Source organism: Canis lupus, chromosome 22, assembly GCF_011100685.1.
Source record: "Canis lupus familiaris isolate Mischka breed German Shepherd chromosome 22, alternate assembly UU_Cfam_GSD_1.0, whole genome shotgun sequence".
Classification (NCBI taxonomy): domain Eukaryota; kingdom Metazoa; phylum Chordata; class Mammalia; order Carnivora; family Canidae; genus Canis; species Canis lupus.
The window spans coordinates 50,027,866-50,052,826 of record NC_049243.1 but is presented as its reverse complement, the minus strand read 5'-3'; the positions used below and the strand labels follow the sequence as shown (position 1 = coordinate 50,052,826).

The 24,961-nt window shown below is 43.8% G+C and overlaps 1 protein-coding gene and 1 long non-coding RNA gene across 10 annotated transcripts in view; one reads left to right on the top strand and one right to left on the bottom strand.

Annotated features, from left to right (window-relative positions):
* CLYBL (citramalyl-CoA lyase) overlaps positions 1-24,961 on the bottom strand; it is a 298,522-nt gene that overhangs the window by 17,767 nt on the left and 255,794 nt on the right. For 5 of the 9 annotated variants that reach the window (XM_038569949.1, XM_038569955.1, XM_038569957.1 and 2 more), the window contains exon 8: positions 23,182-24,410. In XM_038569949.1, the coding sequence (XP_038425877.1) occupies positions 24,315-24,410 (96 nt within the window). In that variant the 3' untranslated portion in view covers positions 23,182-24,314. Of the gene's footprint in view, positions 1-4,672; positions 7,678-13,268; positions 18,533-23,181; positions 24,411-24,961 lie in introns of those variants that run through there. The other 4 variants (XM_038569953.1, XM_038569951.1, XM_038569950.1 and 1 more) reach the window with 4 other exon arrangements.
* Positions 1-24,961, top strand: part of LOC102154680 — a 92,952-nt gene that overhangs the window by 33,300 nt on the left and 34,691 nt on the right. Inside the window, exon 2 of the long non-coding RNA XR_005376522.1 lies at positions 19,954-20,198. This is a non-coding gene — a long non-coding RNA (uncharacterized LOC102154680). The remainder of the gene's footprint in view (positions 1-19,953; positions 20,199-24,961) is intronic.

Here is a 24,961-nt window from a genome sequence, read left to right as displayed (position 1 = left end):
ACCTGGCTGGCTTGGTCAGAAGAGCATGTGACTCCTGATCTCAGGGTCATGAGTTTGAGCCCCACGTTGGGTGCAAAGATTAAAAAAATAAACAAATAAACTAAGTGGATGGGATACTTCTTAGTTTACCAAAATTATGAAGTTGTTGCTAGGAAAATGATGTGATCTGAGTATTAGGTGATGAGACTGATCCCAGATGGCCTGTCTGGTCAGGGACTATAGGGACTTTTGTGTGCTTAGGGGTTTGGGCAGGGAAGGGCTGAAAAGGTAACTGTTTGGGATCCCTGGGTGGCGCAGTGGTTTGGCGGCTGCCTTTGGCCCAGGGCGCGATCCTGGAGACCCGGGATCGAATCCCACATCGGGCTCCCGGTGCATGGAGCCTGCTTCTCCCTCTGCCTGTGTCTCTGCCTCTCTCTCTCTCTCTCTCTGTGACTATCATAAATAAATAAAAAATTAAAAAAAAAAGGTAACTGTTTTCAGGGTACTCTGTGTTAGTCAGGACCCAAGAGACTTTGCCTGCCTTGTTTATTATGTCTGAGTTTGAATTTGGTTCTACATGGATTCTATGTAAGATTTTATTTTATTTTTTAAAGATTTTATTTATTTATTCACGAGAGAGACACAGAGAGAGAGGCAGAGACAGACACAGGCAGAGGGAGAAGCAGGCTCCATGCAGGGAGCCGGACGTGGGACTCGATCCCGGGTCTCCAGGATCAGGCCCTGGGCTGAAGGCGGCACTAAACTGCTGAGCCACCCTGGCTGCCCTTCTATGTAAAATTTTAATGCCTGCTTTCATGGATTCTTTCTAAAGAAAGAATTCCTCTTTTGAGGAATATTTGGAATGAAGCTGGGAGCCATTTATCTGGCATAGAGATTCTTCCAGACACTTCTGGACAAGACAGAGCTACTATAGGAAAGGGGCAGATGCAAGGAATCAGCAAAAGGAATCTCCCAGGAAAGGGAGGTATGAGCTGGTCTCATTTACTACCATGTGGCCAGCAAGGCAAATTCCCAGATGTGGGAGCCAGGGAGCATTTCTGAAAGGGAATAGTACAATGGCATTTTCTTTCCTGTCAAAGTACACAAGGGCAGATTGTGCCATAGATGGCCAGATCCACGCCACACTTCTTTCTAGAAAATTAAGGCCATGGAAATGATGAAAGAGATGCAGAAAGCAAAGGTGGTGGATGCGATAAAAGTGAAGAAAGAGTTTAGGGGCACCTGTTTGGCTGTCAGTGGAACATGAGATTCTTGATCTCAGGGTCATAAGTTCGAGCCCCCATATTGATGTGGCGCTTACTTTCAAAAAAAAAAAAAAAGCAAAAAAAGCGAAGAGTTTATGTAATGCTTCCCAACTTGTTAAACACTGTGGCACACAGAGAAAATAATATTTTTATAGCAACTGGGCAGCTCTTGGCCAGCCATTCCTGGCCCTGTCTGGACTTAAAGACCCAGGCACACATCTGTAACCTGTTCTTGCATGTTGATTGAGGAAACCCTGGTCTAGTGAACATCATGAATGTACAGTGACAAGACAGAGGTCTTGGAGCCCTTTGAGAATCTGATTAAAGTTATGTGTCCTCTCCCTAGAAACACTGTGCATGTACATGCATATAGAATTTTGCCCACAATTTCCAGAGATTCATAGAATTGCTCAAGTCCACTTCTGAAACTCAGGATGAGAACTCTCACTTTAGATAATTAATCAAAGAAAGAGTGTTGATGAAGAAATAAAGGCAAAGGATAAATTCAGCCACTTGGATCAAAAATCCATCTAAAGAACGACAGAATCACAGACTCTTAGGGTTTTCAAAGACCTTTTCTATAAAGCTCTGGCTTTGGAAAAGGTTCAAAGGCTGGGGATACCAAGCAGAAAATATCCAGGCCAAGTAATTAGATTCAAACAATTGAGCACATTGCAATGGTTGAGCAGATTGCTTAGCCCCACGTTGTCTACTTTTTAAAGGTATTGATGTTAACTTGGTCAGGATGATGATTGGTAAATGGTCAGTTCATTGGCACAGATTTAGTTTCCGAATCCCTTCCTTCCCAACATTTTTAAGGGGAACGTTCTCTGATTTATGTGACGGAATGGGGAGGTTGTGATGGAGTATGCCCTTGCATGGACTTCTAAGTTTGACAGAGGCTTCTGGGGCACTTCTTCCTTAGGGCTCTGCTGCTTGATTCATAATCAGTCATTCTGATTAACTCAGCCTTACTTGCCCAAATAAGCCCATATGTACCCTCAGAGCACCTAGAGAGGGAAGACGATGGGTACCCAAAACAAGATCACTTAGAGCTAAATGCCTTACTAATTATTTCTGAAACAAAAAAGCTGGATCTCAAAAGACTAAGTGGTGAGTAAGGGATGGAGCAGCAGTGTTACCTTGAATAATGTATGACTTCTGTTAGTTTACTCTCAGGTCTCACATCACTTGAAAGTTGTCTCTTTGTAAAATACAGCCTAGAGGGAAATTTTGCCAGTGTCGTGCTCTGGTGAGTTAATATGCATTTAAACAGTTTTATAACAGATTATTTACCAACGGGAACAGAATGCCTTGGCACGGGATGCATTTGAGAGAGCTGTCCTAGTGGGCTAGCTAATTCCATATTTCAAAATAATTTCCACATTACCTCCTGCTTCTCGTAGGTTCTCTCAAACTCTTCCCTCTACTGGTGAAATGAAAGAAATGACAAGTAGGTAAGATTATGTTGCCCTCTGGTGTCAGCCAACCCAAAAGAAAGACTAGAACTCAGGAAGGGCACGAGAAGTAGAGGGACGATAGAAAGAAGACACTCCATACCAGGGGAAAGGTGGAGACTTGGAGAGGGAAAAAGGGAGATGAGCATGGTACTGGATTCTTTTTACTGGTAAATGATGGGATTTCAACTCCCCCTTGGCTGAGGAGAGTTGATACCTCCATGGCTATTTGTCTAATAAATCTGGTGCCTCTGTGATTTGTGATGAAGAGTAGGTTCATGGAGGCATGGGGCTTGGCCTTTCTCTTTGGGGGACTAATAGGGAAAAGAACTGGGTGATGACCAACCATCACAATGGCAGATCCCTACCTGAGAACTCACCTCTTCCTTGAGATGGAGAGGTACTAGAGATTTCCATTCTTTTTAGGGATTCTATCAGTAATCCCCAAGGCAGGCAGGGCCTCACTGTCTAGCCTTTTAGCATATGCCTGGACTTGAGGGCCTTGTTGGGGGAGGGGAAGCAACTACTACTGGCTCCTGGAGCTCCTTCTCACCCCAGCTCCTCCCCTCTTGACATATTACCAAGCTTTGCCCACTCTTTGGCTATGGTTGCCAGAGCACTTGAGCAGGGTATGATTGGCTTGTCCAGCCTATTAAATCTTGACTCATTTTCGAATGTGTCTATCCTGTCATTGACTTTTGGTGTCCTAGAGAGGGACTTGGCATTATGTCTTCTTGTTGCAAGCTGTGAAAAAGTCAGTGGAATATTGTTAATTTTTTTTTTTTTTTTTTTTTACAGAAACAACTTTTGTCTTTAAGAATAAATGGAAGCCTAGAGCAAAAATGTGGGTTAAGTTTGGGCAGATCACGAATTTCATCTTTGGTCAAGACTAGAGGGGATAACAGAACCATGGAAAGGAATCCTTCCAGTAGCAGAGCCCTATGGGGAACAAGGAGAGGGCCAGGATCTGTAGTTAACTGGAAAGAGGTAGGAGTTAAGGCAAAAGAGAAAAGTGAAGTTGGGAGAAGGAGGTGCCATCAGATGCAAGTTCCTGTTGTAGATTCTCTTGGTTTCTTCAAATCTTAGTTCAAAAGACAGTAAAGTTGGGACTTCTGATGTATTCCTCAGGCTGGCACAACTCTTGAGTGAAGGAGGATTAATAGTTTAGCTCCTAGCACCTGGTAAGTTCAGGACATATTATCGAATGGATGGGTGTGATATTGCAACTGATTTTATTATTGGTTTTCAAATAGAAGGCATGTGTATGGATGGTAAGTAATAAGAGAAAAAGGGAAAACAGATAACTCCTCCCCACCCTCACCCACTATGTTCATGTAAGAAACTCAGGTTAGAGCTATTTAGAGTTGTGGAAACCATGAAAGACTGAGAATTACAAGAGAAGTCCAGAGGGAGAAAAATAAACAGTGGAATAATTTTCAAAATTAGCTAACTTATGGATTTGTAAGTTACTTTAATTTGTTTAGTGGTTATGCAATTGAAACAAAAGTCTGCATAATTACTAGTAGTTTCCTCAAATTCTATTCTACAGGCAAGGTAATACACTGGGGATTGGGTCAGCTACCCCGCTGGGCACTTCCCGTTTCTTACCCTCCACATATTTTTCCTAAAGGTGAGACGGCTTAATGAATAAGAATACCTAGCATTGGCTTTTTGGGCAAGGAAACTGCAAAAGGACACTTGAACCCAATGTGATGATGTGATGTGATGTGATGTGATGTGATGTGATGTGATGTGATGTGATGTGATGTGTGATCCTACCCATTTTACACAGGTGCCTTCCAGGAAGTCTATGCTTTTGAACTTCAGGTCTCCAGTACGCATCCACCTCAAGCCACTTACCTTGCATTTGCTCCCTCAGAGCACATAGCTTAGCTTATTCTACTTTAGCCCTGGCTTTGCCCGTAACCTTAGTGCTCTTTTCTCAAAAAAGATTTGGTGAGATTTATTAAATTCAGACTTAAGAAGTTGGTTAATTTTATTTGTCAAAACATGAGATATACCACTATGGATCAATCATTTTGTGAAACCTTTCTCCACCCTGTACCCCTCCTCCATCCCCGCGCCCCATCTTTCTTTGTAAGTCAAAGCAATTTTGTATCACCCAAGCAACAAAGTGATTTACGAAATGAAAGAGAGGGACAATCTATTCTAATGGTTAAGAGGCAATAAAAAATATTTATGTGTGGCTGGCTGATGTTGACTTTTGGAGAGCGTACGTACGCTTGTAAACTCAAAGCTGGGGAAAATGAAAGATGAAAAGCCAGCCCTTGGGGTTCTAATTCTGAACACAGATCTTCTTAGGAAAAAAAAAAGTCATTGTTTTGGTTTCAGATTCTGCATTTGTCAAGCGAAGCTATTAGCGTGGACCCCTCTCTCAGCACTTCTGGGCAGTGTTCTAGCTGATTGTCATAAAGTTGATTCTCAGACCTGGGCTCAGAAGTTGGCAGTGCTGGGCAAGGGGCTGGGGCCATGCTGGCAGTCTCCTGGGGCTCACACAGGTGGGGGTAGGGTGGGTTGTTGAATTTGAATTCTTCCTGGGCCTCATCTTTTTCTTTTATCTTCCTTGTCTCTCATAATAACACCCTTGTGAAGCCAAACATTTTAAAAATTAGATAGCAGATGGTTATATATGCTTGTCTCCTTGTGCTGACATCTTGCACCTTGCCCAACCCTACCTGCAGCCCACTGTTGGGTGTGCAGGAGATTTAGGGCCGATGGGTTGGATTGTAATCTGTGTGCACCCCAGCTGATGAATCCATGGTAAAGCTTTGCTCTGTAATATTTGTAAGGAAAATGCAATGTTTGCACAATAAAGCTCTCCAGATTTTTTAAGCCGTAGGAGTGAGGCCAGTTTACAATCAATGATAACAGGTTTCCTGTGCTGCCATTACCACAAATAGTATCTTATTTCAGCAAAATGGTGGCAGTCAGCAGGAGGTCCAACAATGCAGATTTTAATCAGAAAATTTAATTTTATATACAATTCACAGTTTGTGCATGGTGAGAAATGTTTCTCACTGCATGAACTTTCAGGACTCGGCTCTGAGCAAAAGGAGTTTCAATTTATGTAACGCCTTTTTCAGCAAACAATACCCCAAAGCACTTCCTGGTAATATATGGCTCGTGCTGCTTGGGAAGCTACTGCAGCAGTCTTTCTTAAAATTACCCGAGATATTTATTTGGAGCAATTAAAAGAAGCACTGTGTTCCACACAAATCCGTTTTTAATGTAGACATTAAATTGGCCGCCCTTTCAACACCGACTCTCTTTGAGAGCATCACTGCACTGTACTCTCTCTGCCCTTGTAAGGCAACTTTCCGCTTGGGCTCATTTCGTTTTCCAAGTTAACTTGTCAACTCTCAAGAGAGAAGTCTATGATGGAAATGTTGACAGGGCCTTTACATGAAGGGCTCTGGGTTTGGAGGTGTCAAATCGCAGGCCAGGCCCAGGAAGTGGTGGATGCAGGGAGGAGAGAAGGGTCACTTGGCTATCCCGCAGATGACCCAGAGATGCCAGGCCTTGACTAATTTGCTGCTCTTGAACATGGGTTGGGGCTAAGGGTGCCAGGCTGCTTTCTCTGGAAGGCCAGTGGGACCTGCTCCTCTCTGTGAGGGTGGGGGGATATTACACACATATTGGTAAGAGCAGGCAAAGACAGTCAGAGAGAGGAGGCAGAGTCAGAGCAGGAAAGCAGAGCGGAGAGGCAGAGGCAGCGGGAGAAGACTGCGGCTAAGCTTCTCAGGGCACAATGCTCCCATCTGCGGAAGGGGCAGGAACTCATAACTGAGTCATCCATACCAAGATCCAGTGGGAGGAAGTAAGGGGAGTGCTTCCAGAAATGGAAAGTCTTAGGTGAGTCAGCGCTGCATTCAGAGGAGCAGGAGGAGGCAGACAGGTGGGTCACCATCGGCCTGGTCTTGCCCCTGGTCCCTGCCTGAAGAAGACACCCTCTCGGCTTACTGGAGCCAAGTGCCCTCTCTGTTGATCCTTAGTAGGGTCAGTGAGTCCTTGCATGCACCTTGGTGATCCCCTCACTCCCACTCCCCATCCCCAAGCTGCTGCCCCCACCTCTGCCCCTCCCCCCAGCCACTGTGGTGGAGCCTGTATGACCTTGAGTTCATGATGGACTATTAATCCTGTGTTGGGGGGAGCCGGTAGCAGTGGCTTAAACAGGAGCATCCCAGCCTTGTTTTAGGTTATGCTGGGACCCTGGGGATGAAGTCACGAAGGCACTGGGCCTGGCTGGAGGGAATACAAAGCAGGGCTTAGCAATAATGGGACCTGCCATTTACTGGGAGCCTCCTCCAGTATTCCAGCCAGATCTATTTATATGCATTATCCTATTTAATCTTTGCAACAGTTGAGAGAGGGAGAGATCCTATTTTCCTAGGAAGAATCGGATTCTGAGGCTCAGAGAAGTTAAGTAACTTGCTTAGCTGAGGTCACAGAATTAGCCATCAGCCATGGACCCACAAGGGAGGGCAGAATGGGACCCACTCCATTAGTGTTTTTTCAGGAGTGGGGTCTGGCAGGGCATTTTGGGAGCTGGGCTTCAGTCATGGGAGCAGGCGGTTCACCATGCGACTGTGGACCCAGTGGGAAGGACAACCCTGAGGCCAACCATAAGGATAGGGGTTAGGCCAGAGATCCAGTAGGCCTTGGTTAGTAGTCAATACTAACCTAACTGTCCTTTTTGGACAATAATTTGGACCCTGAATCTAGACCCCGTTGGAAAGGATACTGAGGTTGATTAGCAGTCTCTGTCCTGGACTAGGTAGAAGGGAGTAGTGGTTGTTTAGAACGAATTTGCAGTCCTGGTTTAGGTATCTTGGCTTGGAGAATTTTTTCCATTCTGCCAAATGCTTATTTTCCACAAGCGGATAGGAATCTCACTTCTCCTTCCCTTCTTAAGCTTAGCCCACAGCTTTGGAGTTGCATTTGGTTGTATGTTTTATCTGGGGAGAATATCAGGCATGCACAAAGAAAAAGCCAAAAAGTTCTTAGAGTTTAAAATTCAAAGAATACAGGAAAGATTTTTTTCACATATATTTATCATAATACTTAGTATGAGCTTGGCACTATCTTGAGTATTTTACAGGTATTAACCCAAGTATTTCTCATAACAACCTTGTAAGGTAAGTCTCAGTATTATCCCCATTTTACAAGTGGAATGATTAAAGCCCAGAGAGGTTAAGCATCTTGTCCAAGGCCACACAGCTTTGTGAACTCAAGCAGTCTGATGTCAGAGTTGTCTGTATGATGAAATCACGGCATGCTGCCTCTCTGCAGTGTACATATTTCCATTTTGCTTTCCATGTGGTTTTGGGCTTTTTATGCTTCATGCTTGCTTTCTGGACCAGACTGTGAAGGAAGGGGTTATGTTTTGCTGTGTATACCTGAAATAGGAGGAGCTCCTATTTGGAGCTCCATGAATACTGATGATCAGTGGTATGATTTTAGGAATCTATCACTGCATTTGAATCATTCTCCATTTGTAGGTCTGGTTCTGCCACCAGAGTGAGCTGCTAAGAGTGGGACCCTGAGTTACACACATTTTTATATCCATGGCATCTAACACAATAGAGAGGAGAACATCTTTCATTTGATTCACTAATCTATTACCTCATTCATTCAACAAAAAATTATTTTTTATATGTGTATCTTTTTTGTTGGAGTTCGATTTGCCAACATATAGTGTAACACCCAGTGCTCATTCTGTCAAGTGCCCCCCTCAGTGCCCGTCACCCAGTCACTCCATCCGTCTGCCCACCTCCCCTTCCACTATCTCTTGTTTGTTTCCCAGAGTTAGGAGTCTCTCATGGTTTGTCACCCTCTCTGATTTTTCCCACTAATTTTCTCTCCTTTCCCCTATAATCCCTTTCACTATTTTTTATATTCCCTGTATGAGTGAAACCGTATGATTGTCCTTCTCCGATTGACTTACTTCACTCAGCATAATACCCTCCAGTTCCATCCACGTCAAAGCAAATGGGGGTATTCGTCCTTTCTGATGACTGAGTAATATTCTATTGTAGCAAAAATTGCACCTTGGATAAACCTCATTGGCTACGATACCGCCACTGTGCAAAGCTTATTCTATTGTATATACAGACCACATCTTCTTTATCCATTCATCTTTTGATGGACACCGAGGCTCCTTCCACAATTTGGCTATTGTGGACATTGCTGCTATAAACACTGGGGTGCAGGTGTCTCGGTCTTTCACCACATCTGTATCTCTGGGGTAAATAAATACCCAGCAATGCAATTGCTAGGTCGTAGGGCAGGTCTATTTTGAACTCTTTGAGGAACCTCCACACAGTTTTCCAGAGTGGCTGTACCAGTTCACATTCCCACCAACAGTGCAAGAGGGTTCCCCTTTCTCCACATCCTCTCCAACATTTGTTATTTCCTGCCTTATTAATTTTCACCATTCTCACTTGTGTGAGGTGGTATCTCATTGTGGTTTTGATTTGTATTTCCCTGATGGCCAGTGATGTGGAGAATTTTCTCATGTGCTTGTTGGCCATGTATATGTCTTTGGTGAAATTTCTGCTCATGTCTTCTGCTCATTTCATGATTGGGTTATTTGTTTCTTTGCTGTTGAGTTTAATAAGTTCTTTATAGATCTTGGATACTGGACAGCCTGGGTGGCTCAGCAGTTTAGCGCCGCCTTTATCCTAGCATGTGATCCTGGATACCCGGGATCAAGTCCCATGTTGGGCTCCCTGCATGGAGCCTGCTTGTCCCTCTGCCTGTGTCTGTGCCTCTCTTTCTCTCTCTCTGTTTCTAATGAATAAATAAATAAAATCTTAAAAAAAAAAAAGATCTTGGATACTAGCTCTTTATCTGATATGTCATTTGCAAATATCTTCTCCCATTCTGTAGGCTGTCTTTTAGTTTCAACAGAAATTTATTAAGGGCCAGCAAGCACCATGCTGGATGCCAGGAATGAACAAACAGATAACCCTTCTGTCTCTGTGGATTAATTCCTACCTCACAAGAGTATGTGTAGAAAAATGATGTTGACATTTTTTAAATGGGACATATTTGTCTAAAAAAAGGCCACCAAAAAACCCCCCAAAATGAAAAAAAAAAAACCAATGCAGTTACTTGTCATTGCAACTTATCAATTCCTTCCTTATTATAGCATGAGATGAAATAAAGTTGTGAACAGTTATTTTCTTCCAATTTTACTTACCAAAAGCACTGGTTGCCTATGTTAATCGGATCTAATACTTACAGTTAAGAGAAAGCCCTTTTGGTGTAGAGCTGATGGAAGAATTATCAGGCTCCCACAATGCGAGGTAGGGCTGTTTCTTCCCCTTTTGTTATATGAAAAGCTTCAAGCATTAGTAAGTGATGACAGATAGTACACTTGGCTTCTGGTATTTCTTTGAAGGCCTGCCTATAGCGTGCTGCTTGGAAGCAGGAATGATTCCACAAATGGTCAGGAAGCCACCTCCTCTAAACCGCCCTTCACACCAGGTCCAGGTGTGTAAACAGAGCAGATGGGCTCTCTGCCCTGGAAGGAGAGCTGGAGTGGAGTATTACAGTTTTCAGAATCACTTCTTCTACCTCTGAGGCAGTATCTCAAAAATTCCCTCAAACTGCTTTTCTCTTTCTCGGAGGCTGCTAATTGCATCAGAGATCCTTCCTTATAGAGAAGGAAGAGTGTCATCCCAAGACCTCACTGGGAGTCGGTGCCAGAGTGGGGACTGGGACTTGTGTACTTTCTTGCAAATCTTGAGTGGCCTTCCACCGCCCAGCACAGCTGAGCCTGTCCTCCCTGTGATGAGAAGTGGCCATGGTGGCCAAGTCAGAAGGAGTCCCTGCCTAGAGTCCTGGCAGCAGCATGTCTCCAATCATGTGAAGACAACCTGCTAGGGCCTCTCTTTTCAGGGTCTTCTCAGTATGATCATATAATGATCAAAAGCAGTGTTTCAGTAGATTTGTATTTGTAATTAGCCCCAACTTGGTTTATAAAATTTTGATATATTTTAATATTTTATTTTTTAAACATTTTATTTATTTATCCATGAGAGACACACAGAAAGAGGCAGAGACACAGGCAGAGGGAGAAGCAGGCTCCTCAGAGGGAGCCGGATGTGGGACTGGATCCCAGGACCCCAGGATCACAACCTGAGCTAAAGGCAGATGCTCAACCACTGAGCTACCCAGGTGCCCCAGTTCTTTATATGTCTTACCTCATCTAAGTTTCCTATCAATCTATGAGATAGCTACTAGTATTACCCCTTTTCACAGATAATAAAACCGAGGCACAGAGAAGTGAGTACCAGCAGTAGATAATAAGCGGAAGAGCCCGGCAGTCTATCTCCAGACTCTGCATATGAAGCTTGGTATTTGTTTTTGACCTTAGCTTTATATTAAGAGCATTTTCTTATTTTCTTCAGAAACACCAGCTTTCAGGGCTGCTAATATTCCATCCAAGAAATGTTCCATGGTTTACTTAACCACAGCTCAGTAATTTAAATGATATAATTGTAAATCAAGTAGTCTTAGTGAATGAGGCTTTTTCTACATTTAGGATCACAAAATTTCCTTAGGATAAATCCTCAGATCCAGGTTTAAAAGGTACAAGAAGATGATGACAAGTCCATTGGTATACACTGCCCAAAACTTTCCAGGAGGACTGGACTCACACTGCCACCAGCCATGTGAGTGTCGGCCTCAGAGGTTACCACTCATAAAATGATTAATTTGATAGGCAAAAACATATTGCCTTCAGCAGTTCTCCTTGCCCTGAAAAATTTTTAATCTTTTTATAAACATTCGTTTTTATGGTTACATGAGAATTTACCTGTAAGATACTTGTAAGTTTCTTCCTTTTTTTTTTTTTCAGACCTCGAGCTAGGTTCTTAGTGCATCTGCATATTTGTTATAAGGGATAATAAAGAGTAATTAGAACGGAATGGGGATGGAGAAAACCAGAATAAGAAAGGTCTCAACAGCCCATCCTGCTTTCACTCCTGACAAAACTCCTGGACCATAGAGGACATAGGACCATCTCTAGGATTGCCCTCTTAGCCGTCATGAACGCAGTGCCATCACTTAGCATAGGCACATAATAGGAGCTCAATAAATCCCCTCTGGAGGAGCGAATCAATAAACTGTTCTATCTCAGTCGGCCACATGTTAACCTACTCTCTCCTAGCAACTCTATCCCTTGAATCACTGCACCTCAGTGTCCCCTTTGGTTAAAAAAAAAAAAAAAAAAAAAAAAAAGGTTTGCATCTGTGATCCCAGGTCCTGGCCTTATTAGGATCCTAGAGTAGTGGCCAACCAGAGGTCTTTTAGCCCAAAGCAAATAACTGAGATCAAAGTCTCCTGGATCTCTCCCGGGAGGTCCTTGCCTGAGAGAACCAGGACCTCAACTCAAAAAAGACTGGGCTCTCCCCTTGCCTTTGTGACCTGTGAGCTTGCTGTCTCTGATGGGAAAAGAGGAGAAGGAGGCAGATTTGGGGGAGTGTAAAAGGTGAGGGAGATGATGTTCTTGGGGGAGGCCAGTAAGGGTGACTGTTTACAAAGATGGCTCAAAAGTCTGCTGAGTCCCAGGCTGAGGCTTCTTACTATAAGGAGCTCTTTTGCTCAGCATGGCCTCTCTTGTTCTCTCGGGGCCTTCAGAGCCTTCAGAGCCTTCAGAGCCCCGATGGCTGAGCTCACTCCTGCCTTCGGGGGGGAATGTGGGGACTCACTCACTCAAGATGAGTTGTTGTTTGACATCCCTGACTCCATTTCTATAAAAACTGTACAATGTAAAATTCAGGTGTTTTGAGATCTTCAGATGATACTGGGACAAATACTGCTTTCTGCTTGAACGTTTTAAATGCATGTAAAAAAACCCCTACAGAATATTAGTCATGAAGTATGACGCTGCCACTGAAGAGTTCAAACTTTTAAGTACAATGTATAGGAGGGTAACCATCCATATAAATGTGCCATATTTTAAAAATTAAGTGTGAGACATTTTAAGACTATGATTATACTAACCTTTTCTGTGAATCAGTCAGGGATGTGAATGTGTAAACATTAGAAAGTACCATCACATGGGAAGAATCAATCAACTATTTTATAATTAATGTGACCCTAAACTGAATTATGGAAATTTACTTGTTACTTACTTGTAAGTAAGTTTGCTTCTAAAGGTTAGCCTGGCTAGGAGTTCCCAAAGTATGTTACAGCATAATTAGACTCAGATCCCTAATGTAAAAGGCATATTTAATCTTTCAGAGTTTTGCTTGGTTGTTTTTGTTTGTATCTGAAAAATGACAGGTCAGACCAGCGCCTGATTTAATGAGTCTCAGTGGGGCCCAGACATTGGTATTTATTAAATGCCCACCAGGTAATTCTAATGTGTAGAGTTAAGAACCATTGGCCTAGGTGATCTCTAGAGTCCTTCTATGGCACCTAAATGCTGTGATTTTTCTAATTTAAAATTTAAATCAAAATCAATCAGAAAATCAGGTTCATTTCATAGAGCATTCTGCTTAAAAACATCTTTCCAAATTCAGAGGTCTCAGAAATCCTAAAATGAAATTTATTTCATAACTAGCCCAACTCCAACCCCATTAAGGTATTTTGGTCAGATTTTATGAATTTTGAAAATTTATGTTTGCCCTGCATTTCAACACTCCTAACTGAGTTTTAAGGGAATTACCCCCCTCCCCAAATTATTTTTCCCCTTTGATGGTCAAGATGTGGTCAAAGTGTTTGATTTGGAAATCAAAAGGACCCAATGAAGTGAACAAGGGGTAGTGGAAGGGGAAGTGGGCAGGGGGATGGGGTGACTGGGTGACGGGCACTGAGGGGGTCACTTAACGGGATGAGCACTGGGTGATATGCTATATGTTGGCAAATTGAACTCCAATAATAATAATAGAAAAGGGACCCAATAAAATGTTTGTGGACAAAGGTATGGGAGAAATGAAGATATTGAATCTTTGCTGTTAGCTTGGGATGACAACTCCCTATGCGTGAGTGTGTGTTTGCACATGAGCGTCTGCTGGGATCGGGAGGAGCAGTTGATATGCGTGAGGGGATCTCATAGACACGAAAAGGACAGATGATGGCACACTGCAGCCATGGGGCCAGCATGCTACTGATTTCAAAGCAACGTCTACCTAGGAACTGTTCTTATTGAAGACTCGTTCCCAGAACCATCAACTTTTTAAAATGAGTTCAGCTGGGGATGATTTTTATTTTGTTATTATAAAGCCCAGGCATCCACACTGAAGGCTCAAATAACCACATCCTTACTTGTGGACTCACAAGTGTATCTGTGGCAGAGATGCGAGGTTGAAACTCTCTGTGAATAAGTCAGGAAACAGATCCAAGTTTGGTATTTAGATTAGAAATACAAGTGAAAGAAGTAATATTACCATCAGAAATGTGCATTTCTAAAGATTCATTTGAAAGTTTTGAAAAAAAGTAAAGCTCATGCCCTGGGGCTTCTGGGAGTATGTACAAAATACAATAATTAAATTAAGTCCAGCAGTTAAAATTCCTCATAAAAAGAAAAAGCTGGAGCGCTTCCCAATGGGGAATGGTTGACTTAAAAGGAAGGTTTTACTCCGTGGCCTGAAGGTCAACAAACTGGGACTCTGTGGGAATGTATAAAATTTCTTAAAGGGTTCTTCGGTCTTTGCTTTGTTGAAAGAAAATAAAAGAGTAAAAAGGGACAAGTTTTGAAAATTCAAAAAATGGAGGTGCAGTCCTAAAATCATCACAATTTTTATAAATGCAGCACTGGAGGCTATGAAATCATGCTCTTTTCTGAGTACTAATCTAACACATATGCTCTCTGAGAAGGAAGGAAAAAGGCCAATGGCTCCGTTTGAACAAACCATTTTAAAATGTGCTCGTTTTCAGAGGCAGTGCATGCAAATTTATGGCCCATTCATTTGCTCCTTACTTTGGAAATATTTACCTTAAATATTCTCATAAATATATTCCGCAATTTAAAGTTCCTTAGACGACACAAAGGCTAATTGATTTTTTTAAAGGCTTTTACAAAACATAGTTGTAAAAAATGATTGGGGGGGGGCGTCACACCTTTAGTTATGTAAAATGGAATGTTTATCATAATTTGAAAATATCTGTTTTTGTAAATAATCACTTATTGCTACCTGTCTAGTAATGCTCCCCCTCGCCCTGCTCTGGCCCCAAAAGGAATACGGTTAAGAACAGGACAGAAATCAAATTTTATATCCTTGAACATTGTTACTTATAAGTAACATAAATTTCAGGCTGCATATCAAATAATTTCTAGTAAAACATAAAGAACCAGTAATCAATTTGCAGGATCCTCATCTTTATCGCATAAATAGAATCTGAATGTTGCCTTTGCATTAAGACAACATGATCAAATGCAGGATATTAGGAATAGCAGTTTTGGCAGCGATATTTAATTTACTGAATAATTAGCAGTCTCATTGGCATTTCTACTTTGATTCCCAAAGTACAATATTAGCTGTCCTCTGCACTCGGGTTCTCTGCAGTAAGATGGGCTAATAAACTTACTGTGCCAAGTTCATAGTAAATGAAGGACTATGGAGCCTCCTGCACACAATTTAAGATGTTAGATTTACTTCCAAAATGTGGACACAGAATTAGGAAAAAAAAAATTTTTTTTTTACCCCATTTCATTTTCTTTCCTACATTTGTTGGTTTTGCATCTGGAATTGCAAGGGGAGGAAGGAAAGGGAGACTCTAAGGAAGAGGGGAGTGGGAGTGGACACAGGCCAACAGTAGGTACAGGGATGAGAGAGGAGACAGAGAAAGAAGGCCATGGAGGGAGCCGGGAGGCTGGAGCCAAGGGGAATCCCAGAGAGCTTAAATAGCTCTGTCCTGGAGGTCTTCAGACTGCTCCTTCATCCCTCCACTGGTATTCCTTTCTTTAGACCACCCAAGACATTCTCTAGCCATTCAGACCAGACCTCAGTGGGCAGGCATGGGAAATATTTAACCTAGGAGGTGATCCAGGCCTACAGGAGCCAGGGGCCATCAGGATGGCGTTTGCCTGGTGATGGAGCTTCCTGACTGCGTTTGAGGACTAGTTGTTTCAGTTGTGATGAGCTCAAATATCTCTGCTGGGTCAGGCCCTGTGTCTGAGGGAGGGAGTTATTGAAAAAGATGATTCAGGGGCCACTGGCTGGCTCAGTCAGTGAACCGTTGATTCTTGATCTTGGGGTTGTGAGTTCAAGCCCCATGTTGGGTGTGGAGCCCACATTAAAAAAAAATGAAAAAGAGGTTTCAGCTATTTTTCTCATTGTTTCAAAAAACTTATTTGGAGCTTCCTTAGTGGGGAACTTAATGTAAAACCAGAAATCTGGTTTTAGGAGAGGAGTTCTTGGGTGTGGAGCTATGTGGTTTACGGTTTAATTTTGAGACATTAGTCGTAGTCTTGGTTTTGCCAGCTGTGTGACCTTGAGCAAGTCCGCTAGAAGGGCCAGTATTTGCACAACTCCATTTTTTTTCCTATGTGAATGGAGCCCCCTTCAGCCAGGAATCGGTACTGTATAATCTTTGGGAGCTTCCAAAATCAGGGTGGTTGGACAGAATGAAAACATGAATTGGTAGTCAGAATAGCTCTATAGCGGGAGAAATTTCCATAGTCTGGGAATGGGACTAGGAAGTTCTGAACAACAACAACAACAACAACAGAGCCACAAAGCTCCCCTAGAATGTGCGTGGCTGTTGGGAGTGCGCTGCCATGCCCAGCATGTCCTGGGATTGGTCCCACCAATATGTTCTCCTGTGAGAACATATCCTTCACCTGCCAATAAAAGTAAATGAGAAAATGGGGTTCACTTAATAGAAATTCATTATCCAGCCAGTTTGCTGCTGGGGGTGTTTCCCATCCTGGACTACAGCACAGGTTCAGCACTGGGATGGAAATTATTTGGCCTTTCTGAATGCCTGCTGTGCACCAATCGTGGTGTTAGTACTTTTCAAAAAGTACTATATTTATTCATTTGGTTTTTTTTATTTATTTGACATTCATTCTTTTTTAAAGATTCTTTTTTTAAATCGTGGTAAAATCTACACATCACCGGATGCAGGCTGACATGAGAAGGTTGAGACCCTGGTCAGCTGTCTGCATCTGAGGCAGATGCTGAAGGAGGAGGAGCTGACAGCTGGAGGCTGTCTGCTTACCTCACTGTCCCTGGCTGGCCGAGCCAGCGAGTGGGAGCGGTGGAAGGGGGACCCCGGAGGTGCATTTTGGTGCCCACTGCCTCCTCATAGCAACTCTTTGAGTTAGGTATTATTATTCTAGCTGAAGAAACTGATACTCATTTATTCTCTCTAAATGTAACACAATCTGGTCATCAGAAATGACCAGGATTAGAACCTAAGTGTCTGATCGAGGAAAAACTGTTCCTAATTTGAATGAATGCACTTGTCGCAAACTCTTGCTGGGGGTGAGAGATGAGCAGGAACGCATGGCAATGTCCAGTATTCAGGGCATCCACACTCTTCTTTGGGGGTGGGGGACACACACACAACAAGTACTACAGCAGCCATCTGATCCAGTGCAATAGAAGGACTGGGGGAGGGACAGCAAGTCGTCTGTGGGAAGCTGGGGAGATCTCACAGACTGACCTTCAAGGAATGTCTGGAAGAATGGTTAGGAGTTTGTTGGGTGTGCCAGAGAGGAAGAGGTTGCAGCTTATGCACAGGCTTTGCAAAAGAGGGTCAGTAGCTGCAGCGAGTTGAAGACCAGGGCCCCTTGACAGAGGTGATGCGGCACTAGTGTGGAAATGCTGGTGGAGCTCCCAGCAATGGGAGCTCCCTCCAGCCAGATTGGGAGAGGTCTCACAGAGCTCCCCAGAAGTTGCTGCATGATTCCAATCCCTGGAAATCCGCTGGAGGAAACGGGTGTGTTCCTTTCCTCGTTTGGGTGCTCAGGTTATTAAGACAGTTTTCCCAGAGAATCTAAGCCAGAAATTCATGTTAGTTTTTATGTTCTTCCTTCCATGGACCTCAAAAGAGCCAATTAAAAAAAAAAGCCACAAGCCTAGAATGTATAGTCTTCTGAAGAAACTCTCCACCACAAGGCTATCTGAAATGGAATGTTCATTTTTCTCTTGATTATTTTCTGGTCTGAATAACTAAGGCAATTTGTGCATTGTTTAAAAACAAAGCAGAACCCGGCCAGACCAGCTATCTGGCATTGTGTAGACCAAAAAATCCAGTTTCTTGTCACTGAATATCTCCGTTTAGCTAGACGTTTTAACATCACAAAATGTAGTTGGTATTTGGTCTCTCTTTGTTTTTCACAAGATTTGAGTTTTCAGTATATCAACTCTCTTATAACATGTAATAAAGGGAATCTTAAAAATTCCTTCCAGGGCTTAGACTAATCTCTGGGACCAGTTTTCTAGATGTTTACATGTTGCACACACAGTGTGAGAAATTGATTTTGACCAGTGGAGAAGTCTAAGGACCGAGGACTCCCTTGGTCGATAGGCACAGGTGATCCGAGGGTGCGTTTTCTATCCTTTCTGATAAATAGAAAGCTTGGTCTTTGACTTAGGGTTCAGCATTTAAACCAAAGGAACTTCCTTGGTTCCTGAACAAGAGCCCATACTGGAGGACGGCACCTCCATTTGGTCAAATTCTATCCTAAACCTGAGCACGGCTTTCCAATTCCCTGTGTAAAGTCAAGGGGAGAATGGGACGAGATCGAGTGTTTGTTCTGATAAGTCTGACTGGCTGTTTACAAACTGACTTCACTCTTCAGACTTCAGGCAGGACTCCCAGCTTCAGGACTGCAGCCTGGCCGAGCATCTAGAGACCAAAAGAGGAGGGCAGAAGGAGATAAAACAGATGAAAAAAGTGGCTGGTTTTCCAAGCATATGGTGTATAGTTTTTCAAATGTTTTAAATTCTTAATCCGCACCTCTCTTGTTACTATCACTACTGTAGTCAATGGCACTTTTTGTTTCCGCATTTGACATTATTTTACGCCTTTGCTCTTCCTTTGACTTCACACAAGAGCATTTTAATTTTGAAAGAAAAGTGCATCCGGAACCAGTCCTATGACTTTCATACAAGCTAGCTGTTTGGCACCGGGTCAGGCTCAACAGATGTTTGTTGAATGAATAAACGAATGAATGAAAGGATTCTCTCAAAAAAGTGCAGAGGAATCTTTACTTTCAGAAAAGTTTTGTTTTTAAACTCGGGATTATCACTCATAGTATCTATCCTCTATGGATTTCAGAGGGAGATTGGCAAAGTTGGTTTTGAGTCTTTTGAAGAAACTCAACCAAAAACCAATCTAAAATGGAATGCTCGTTTTTCTCTTGATTCTAATACGGTGTTTGAATATCGTGGGAAATCCAGTCCAGTGACTGAGTGCGGGGGGTGGGATCCGATTCCTCCGAAGGTCCCTCCGGCCAGGGATCCAGATCTGAGCCCGGCAGCCGAAGGGCGCGCGCGGGGCTCTGGTCAAGGCGAGCTGGGCCCAGGGGGCGCGCCGGGCGCTTGCAGGGTCCCCAGGGCTGGGCCTTGCGCGCTGCCAGTGCCGGAGGGACCTAGGGGCCGGCGGGTCCCCAGGGCGGGCGCGAGGGCCCCGCGCAGGTGTCGGGCCTGCGCGCAGGGTGCGCCAGGGGTGCTGGGGGCCTGGGAGACCCGAGAGAGACGTTATTGTTACACTGTAACGAGTCTGATTAACATGCTCCTGACACTTTCCCTTAGTTTCCCGAGCTCCTAGCAACAGCTCACAAAGGCGCGGGATTGTCCCGGGCTCCGCGGGGACACGGGGCAGCCTTTGATCTGCCACCATTACAGCCGGGCTGCGCGACAGGCTCGCGGGCTCCGGGGGCCCACGGGTGCGCGGCCCCGGCCCACCGGGCTCTCCCGGCCCCGGCCGCCCCCGCGGGGTAGGGACGGCGCGCGCGGTGCCTCGGGGGCCGCCGAGCTCCGCGCCCCGGGGCCCCCTTGCGCCGCCGGCCGCCCTGCGTCCTCGGGGAGCGGCGGGGACGCGGCCTTGCGCCGGGCCCGGGGGCGCACGTCCTTCCGACGGGGCGCGCGGCCCGGGCTCGCCGAGCCCTTCTGTCGGAAGAAGCAGCAACCGGCAACGCCGAGCCGTTTGCTTACGAACAAAATTCAAAAAAAAAAAAAAAAAAAAGGAAGGGCGAGAGCGAGACATCTCGTCTTTTACAAGACTTGTAAACATTTTTTTTTTTTTAAATAAAAAAAATTCTGCAGGCTTCAGACCGCTTAGCTGGAACCGGGTCGGATCGACAGCAAACCATCGCAAAAGGCGCTAACGACGCTTTTGGTTCCTTCCCACCCATCACTTTCTTTATGTCGTTGGCAATTCTTACCGATTCGGAAAGAAATATGCTGCCAAATAATTGCTGGAATGTAAACAAACTACCACGACCAACAGCCACAATCGCCCGTCACAGGAGAGCAAAGAGCTGCCCAGTACCACGGCGCAAGCTTTTCAGGTACTAAGTTAGGTATTTTAAAGTTAATTATTTGCCATTTTGTTCGCTCGGTTAGCCCCCGCCCCCGATTTAAAATAAAGCGCGGAAAGGAAGATTAAAGTTTTAACATTTAAATGCTGAGCTCTGCTAATGACTTTCCTCCACTTTCCCCTCAATTACAATGCAGTGTCCCCGAGCCTGGGGCACAAACTCTTCAGTGACCCACCGGTTCGGTGCCCCTCGCCCGCATTAATATGCACGAGATCCTGCTGGTAATCTTATAACCTGTTTTGTACCATCAATTGCCTTCCAAGGACTAGAGGTACAAATAAAAAACAAAACGGACATTTAGCCTTCCAAGATGAATGCAAACCTTAAAACCAGAATGTCCTTCAAATTAAAAAGCCATGTACTCCTCTTTATCCTCTTAAGACGTCCTTAGAAAATATAACCTCTCCAGTGTAAGGTCAGTTTCCCAAACTCGGGCAGAACTATTAGGGGTTCATGTGTTAATGATCGTAACAGGTATATTTTAGAAAAGGAAACAAAACAAAACAAAACAAAACAAAACCCAACAACCTACATGGTCTATTCCATGTGCCCAGAAATACATGGCAAGCTACGAGCTACTTTCAAATTCAAAGAGGCTGTGGTGAAGTCTTGAGGAAGCTTTTCCCAGCCTGTCCCTGGAGGAGAGGACCTAAGGGCAGCCCGCGGTTCAATACTTGGAAATCTGAAGGGAACTGCACCCAGATGCCCGAGAAATTCCCAACTTGTGCTCACAGACAGTGCCTGACTCCGCTGGACTTTCCCCTGCACCATTTCAATAAAACATGATTGTATTGATATAATCCTCTATACATTAAAATGAGGTTGTCACAGATTGTCATTAAGATCTCAGTAAAACAATGAAGACATTATTGGGCACCCCCCCTCAGGCAAGGTATTAGGGGAATAAAACAATCTACACCACACGGGTCCTATTGAGATTAATGAAAAAATTATGCAAAAAAAATCTCAATTTCATTTTCCCGTGACAGGGCTTTGCATACATAGAGTCAGCCCTGCCCTGCACCTGATGATTTATTAAACTAATCTACAGTGATCACCACTGATGTTCTCAACTCAATCTTGTCCTGGCTCATTTTCTAAGTAATTGTTTCTCATTAGTTCTGATAATGTTTTAATAGTGTTACCCATAATTTAGCCCCCAAGAATTAATAACAAGGGGGTGATATGGCAAAGCAGCTTGTGATGAGCTACACAAAATATAAACAGGTATGGTTTTTAATTAATCAGATTGCTGCAAGTTCCTCTTCTTGTAGGCCATTGCTAGCTGGAGGAATTCCCCAGGATCTCTGACTCTAACTTAAACCCTCTTCTGGGGCCCTCCTTAGGGTTTTTTGCTCAGAGTACGATGTTGGTCCGCATTTTTGGCTCTAGTGGGTCTTCGTCTCATGATATTACCATAATTGGGAACACTGGGTTGTGAGAAAGAAGATAAATGCAACATTTAGGTGTCAGATCAAAGGGTGTGGTGACCAGTCAGTCCCACGTTGTAAGGTATCTAGGAACCCATGGGTCTGTTGGTAATGGGGGTGGGGAGTCCTAGCCACATCCAGGCTCTCAGCACCCAGAGACAGTGCTGAGGGTCTGTTTTTCCTGAGGTCCCAATGCCTTCACCCCAGAATCTGAGGTGCCCTCAGAGGGAGGGCTTAGCTCTCAGTGGGCCCTTGGCCTGAGGACGTTCACATGTAGGGTTAGGGGGTTTCCTATGTAACTGGGGTAGAGAGTATAATGTCTGGGCTTTCATCCTGTCAAATCAACTGGTTATCTGCACCAACATACAAGAATAGGAAGGGCAGTTGGGTTGAAGTGGGGGCTGATGTAGGGAAGTATGAAGGAAGGCTTTCATTTTCTTTTTTTGTTTAAGACAGGTCCTGCATGGGTTAGTTCTACAGGTGAGGAGGAGGTGTGTGTATGGGACAGGTCAGGATGAGAGGAGGCCTCCCTTTGCCTTCTGCCTTCTGCGGAGTCCTCCTGTGTCTCTGTGCTCTGAGTAAAGGGGTCCGAACCAGGTCTATGATCCTGAACTACCCTGGTACACACATGGCTGCCAGCCCACACTGGCATAGCTGCAAGAGTGGTGGTGGTGGTGGTGCTGTAACTGCTGACTGCTGCCCCAAATGGCTGGAGGCCAGTTTTCTCCCACTTTGGCTAAGGTGTCATCCTCCTCCTGCTGGTGGCTCCTTGTGAGGATGGAGCGAGCACCTACCTTCCTTTCCAGCTAACTCAGTGGCAGCACAGGATGACCTAGGTGAAGGGTGACAATGCTCTCATGAGGGACTGAAGAGAGGGGTGCACAGAAGAAAGGAGACCCACTGCCCAAGGCAGCCTAGGACCCCGGCTTAGCATGTCCCATCCCAGTCTCCTCAGATCCCAAGTTTGGGATTATTAGTTGGTGTTTCAAGAATGTGTCCCCCTGCAAAAAACTTTCCTGCCTAGATCCAGTTCCTTCCGGATGCCAGTTAGAAATGAATCATCCCTTTTCTTCCTGCCTAGATTCAGTTCCTTCCGGATGCCAGTTAGAAATGAATCATCCCTTTTCTTCAGTGCACTGCATGCGTGGGTGTTGCAGGACGGTGTGTGGGCTTCTCCCACTCTGCTTGGGTTCCATGGCGCCCTTCCTTGTATATAACCTTCAACTCTACTTCCAACTCTAGGCTTCCTGTAGGAACTGGAAGAGGCAGGGACAAAGTGGACCCCTGAATGGGTTGTACAGTAGAGGCCATGGAGGAAATAAACAACAAGGGTATAGGAGGAGGTGAAAAATGAAAATAAAAAAACAACTGTTTTCTATTTACAAATTTAAATAAACAGAACAGCCTTCCCTGCAGTGTTTGTCTAAGAGTAGCAGCTTTGCTGCTGTGTAGGTCATGAAAAGGTTGGTGTAGAGTTTAAAACTTCCCATTCTGTTAATTTCTTAAAGAACAGTCATCCAGAGTCTCAACACAAAAGCTCATGATTTAATGAGGAGCAGAAACAAAATCTCTGATTGTTGGTGTTTCAAATTTCATTGGCGTCCTCTGGCAAACACAAGTTGATCCTTCCCAGCTTCAATACCCTTTAGCCTTCAGTATAAGAGCACATGCTGAATAGGGAAGAATGGCTGGTTGTTATGTTTATTTACCCTTACTACAAGCTGGGTTAACCTCTTCAAAACAGCTTTACTAAGCCCGTTAACCATACCGCCCATATGACCTGCAGCAGCATCTCTAATGTGATGCAAATCTCGCAGGGGACCATATGCACCAGCTCTGCTGCATTGTGTCTTCTTAGAGTCTACAAGTTTATTGCTGAGGGGGCCCTGTCCTGGCCATACATTTACAGGGGGGAAGTGGCCTCAATGGCAAACAGTTAAATGGGGAAATTAAGGGAGAGAATGGATGGTCTTGTGTTTCTGCACATTTTTTTTTTTTTTTTAATTGCTGGTATCTGTTGACCCATAGCCTTCACCCAGGATGAGGGCTTTCAGAGTTCTCACCTAGCAGTTCAAATGTAGGGATGTTTCATTTTGGGAGGTGGAGGTTAAAAGTAATCAGTTTTGAAGATTTATTTTTAGAAGCCATCTGTATGAACAAAAATGATAACTTTTTCTATGTCATCTCTCGTTTTATCAGATTTCTAGTGAAATAAACACAACCCCTTCACTTAACTACCATTTTTTAAGATTGGCCTTAAAATTATTTATAGTGTGGAGTAGAACAATGTGGGAAACATCTAATGTGAGAAATGTGAAGGGAGAAATATTCGGGAAAGATCTGTTTCATTAAAGTCCTAACAGCCCCTCAGCCCATCTCTCTTCACTATTTTATCTCCCTGTGAAATCATTAAGTGCATATTTGTAACACATTAATGAGCAGTAAAATCATAAGCTTGGAATCAAAAAGAAGGAAGTTCATTTTTAAAGGAATAACTGGCCAGTGAGATAATAAAAAAAATTGGATTAACATGAACTGTAAATGGGAAAAAGGTTCCGATCTGGCATACTAACAAGTTGCCTTGAGTATTATGGTTTGTCTTTAAGAAACCCACTGTATATGTTCAGCCCACCTGATGAGAGTTTCATTTAACAGATCATTTTTCCTTGATGGATGTGGCAAGCGTAACAATGTTCTGGGCTTGCTTCAGTAATGGCATGTCGATCATACTCCCTCGGAAAGTAAAGGCTCCCTGGAAAACAGAGAATACAAACTTCCTAAAAGAATGTTCAGAAATTATAGGCTTCCTTTCTGTGCACACTTGTACAACAAAAACACTTTAGATTCTACCTGAATTATATTGACTTCCCTACCCAACTTTTGAAAAAACCAAAGTAAATTACAGGGGTAAGATTTCTTTTTTCCTCCTCAAAAGGGGAAAAAAACCCCCAACCCTCCAGCATTTTAATGGAGGGGAAAAGCATCATACACAAGGCATTTGAAACTGTTCATTTAACTCTTGAAATCAAGCAGAACACAACTATGGAAGGAAAATGCAAATACTTCCTTATATAGCTTTCAAAATATTACACGGAACTTTAAAAATAGTAATATGCTCTGGTAACCAACTGATTGTTGTTTGAAAAAATAGCTGTATGATCAGGTTAATGGCAAATGCTTCCTTCTTGTAACATAATTGAGGGGTAACACTATCATGCGATGAGAAAATGTAAGGTAGGATTGTACTCAATAAAAATAAAAATAAAAAGGGATCCCTCTGGTGATACAGAAGTGCAGAAGAGG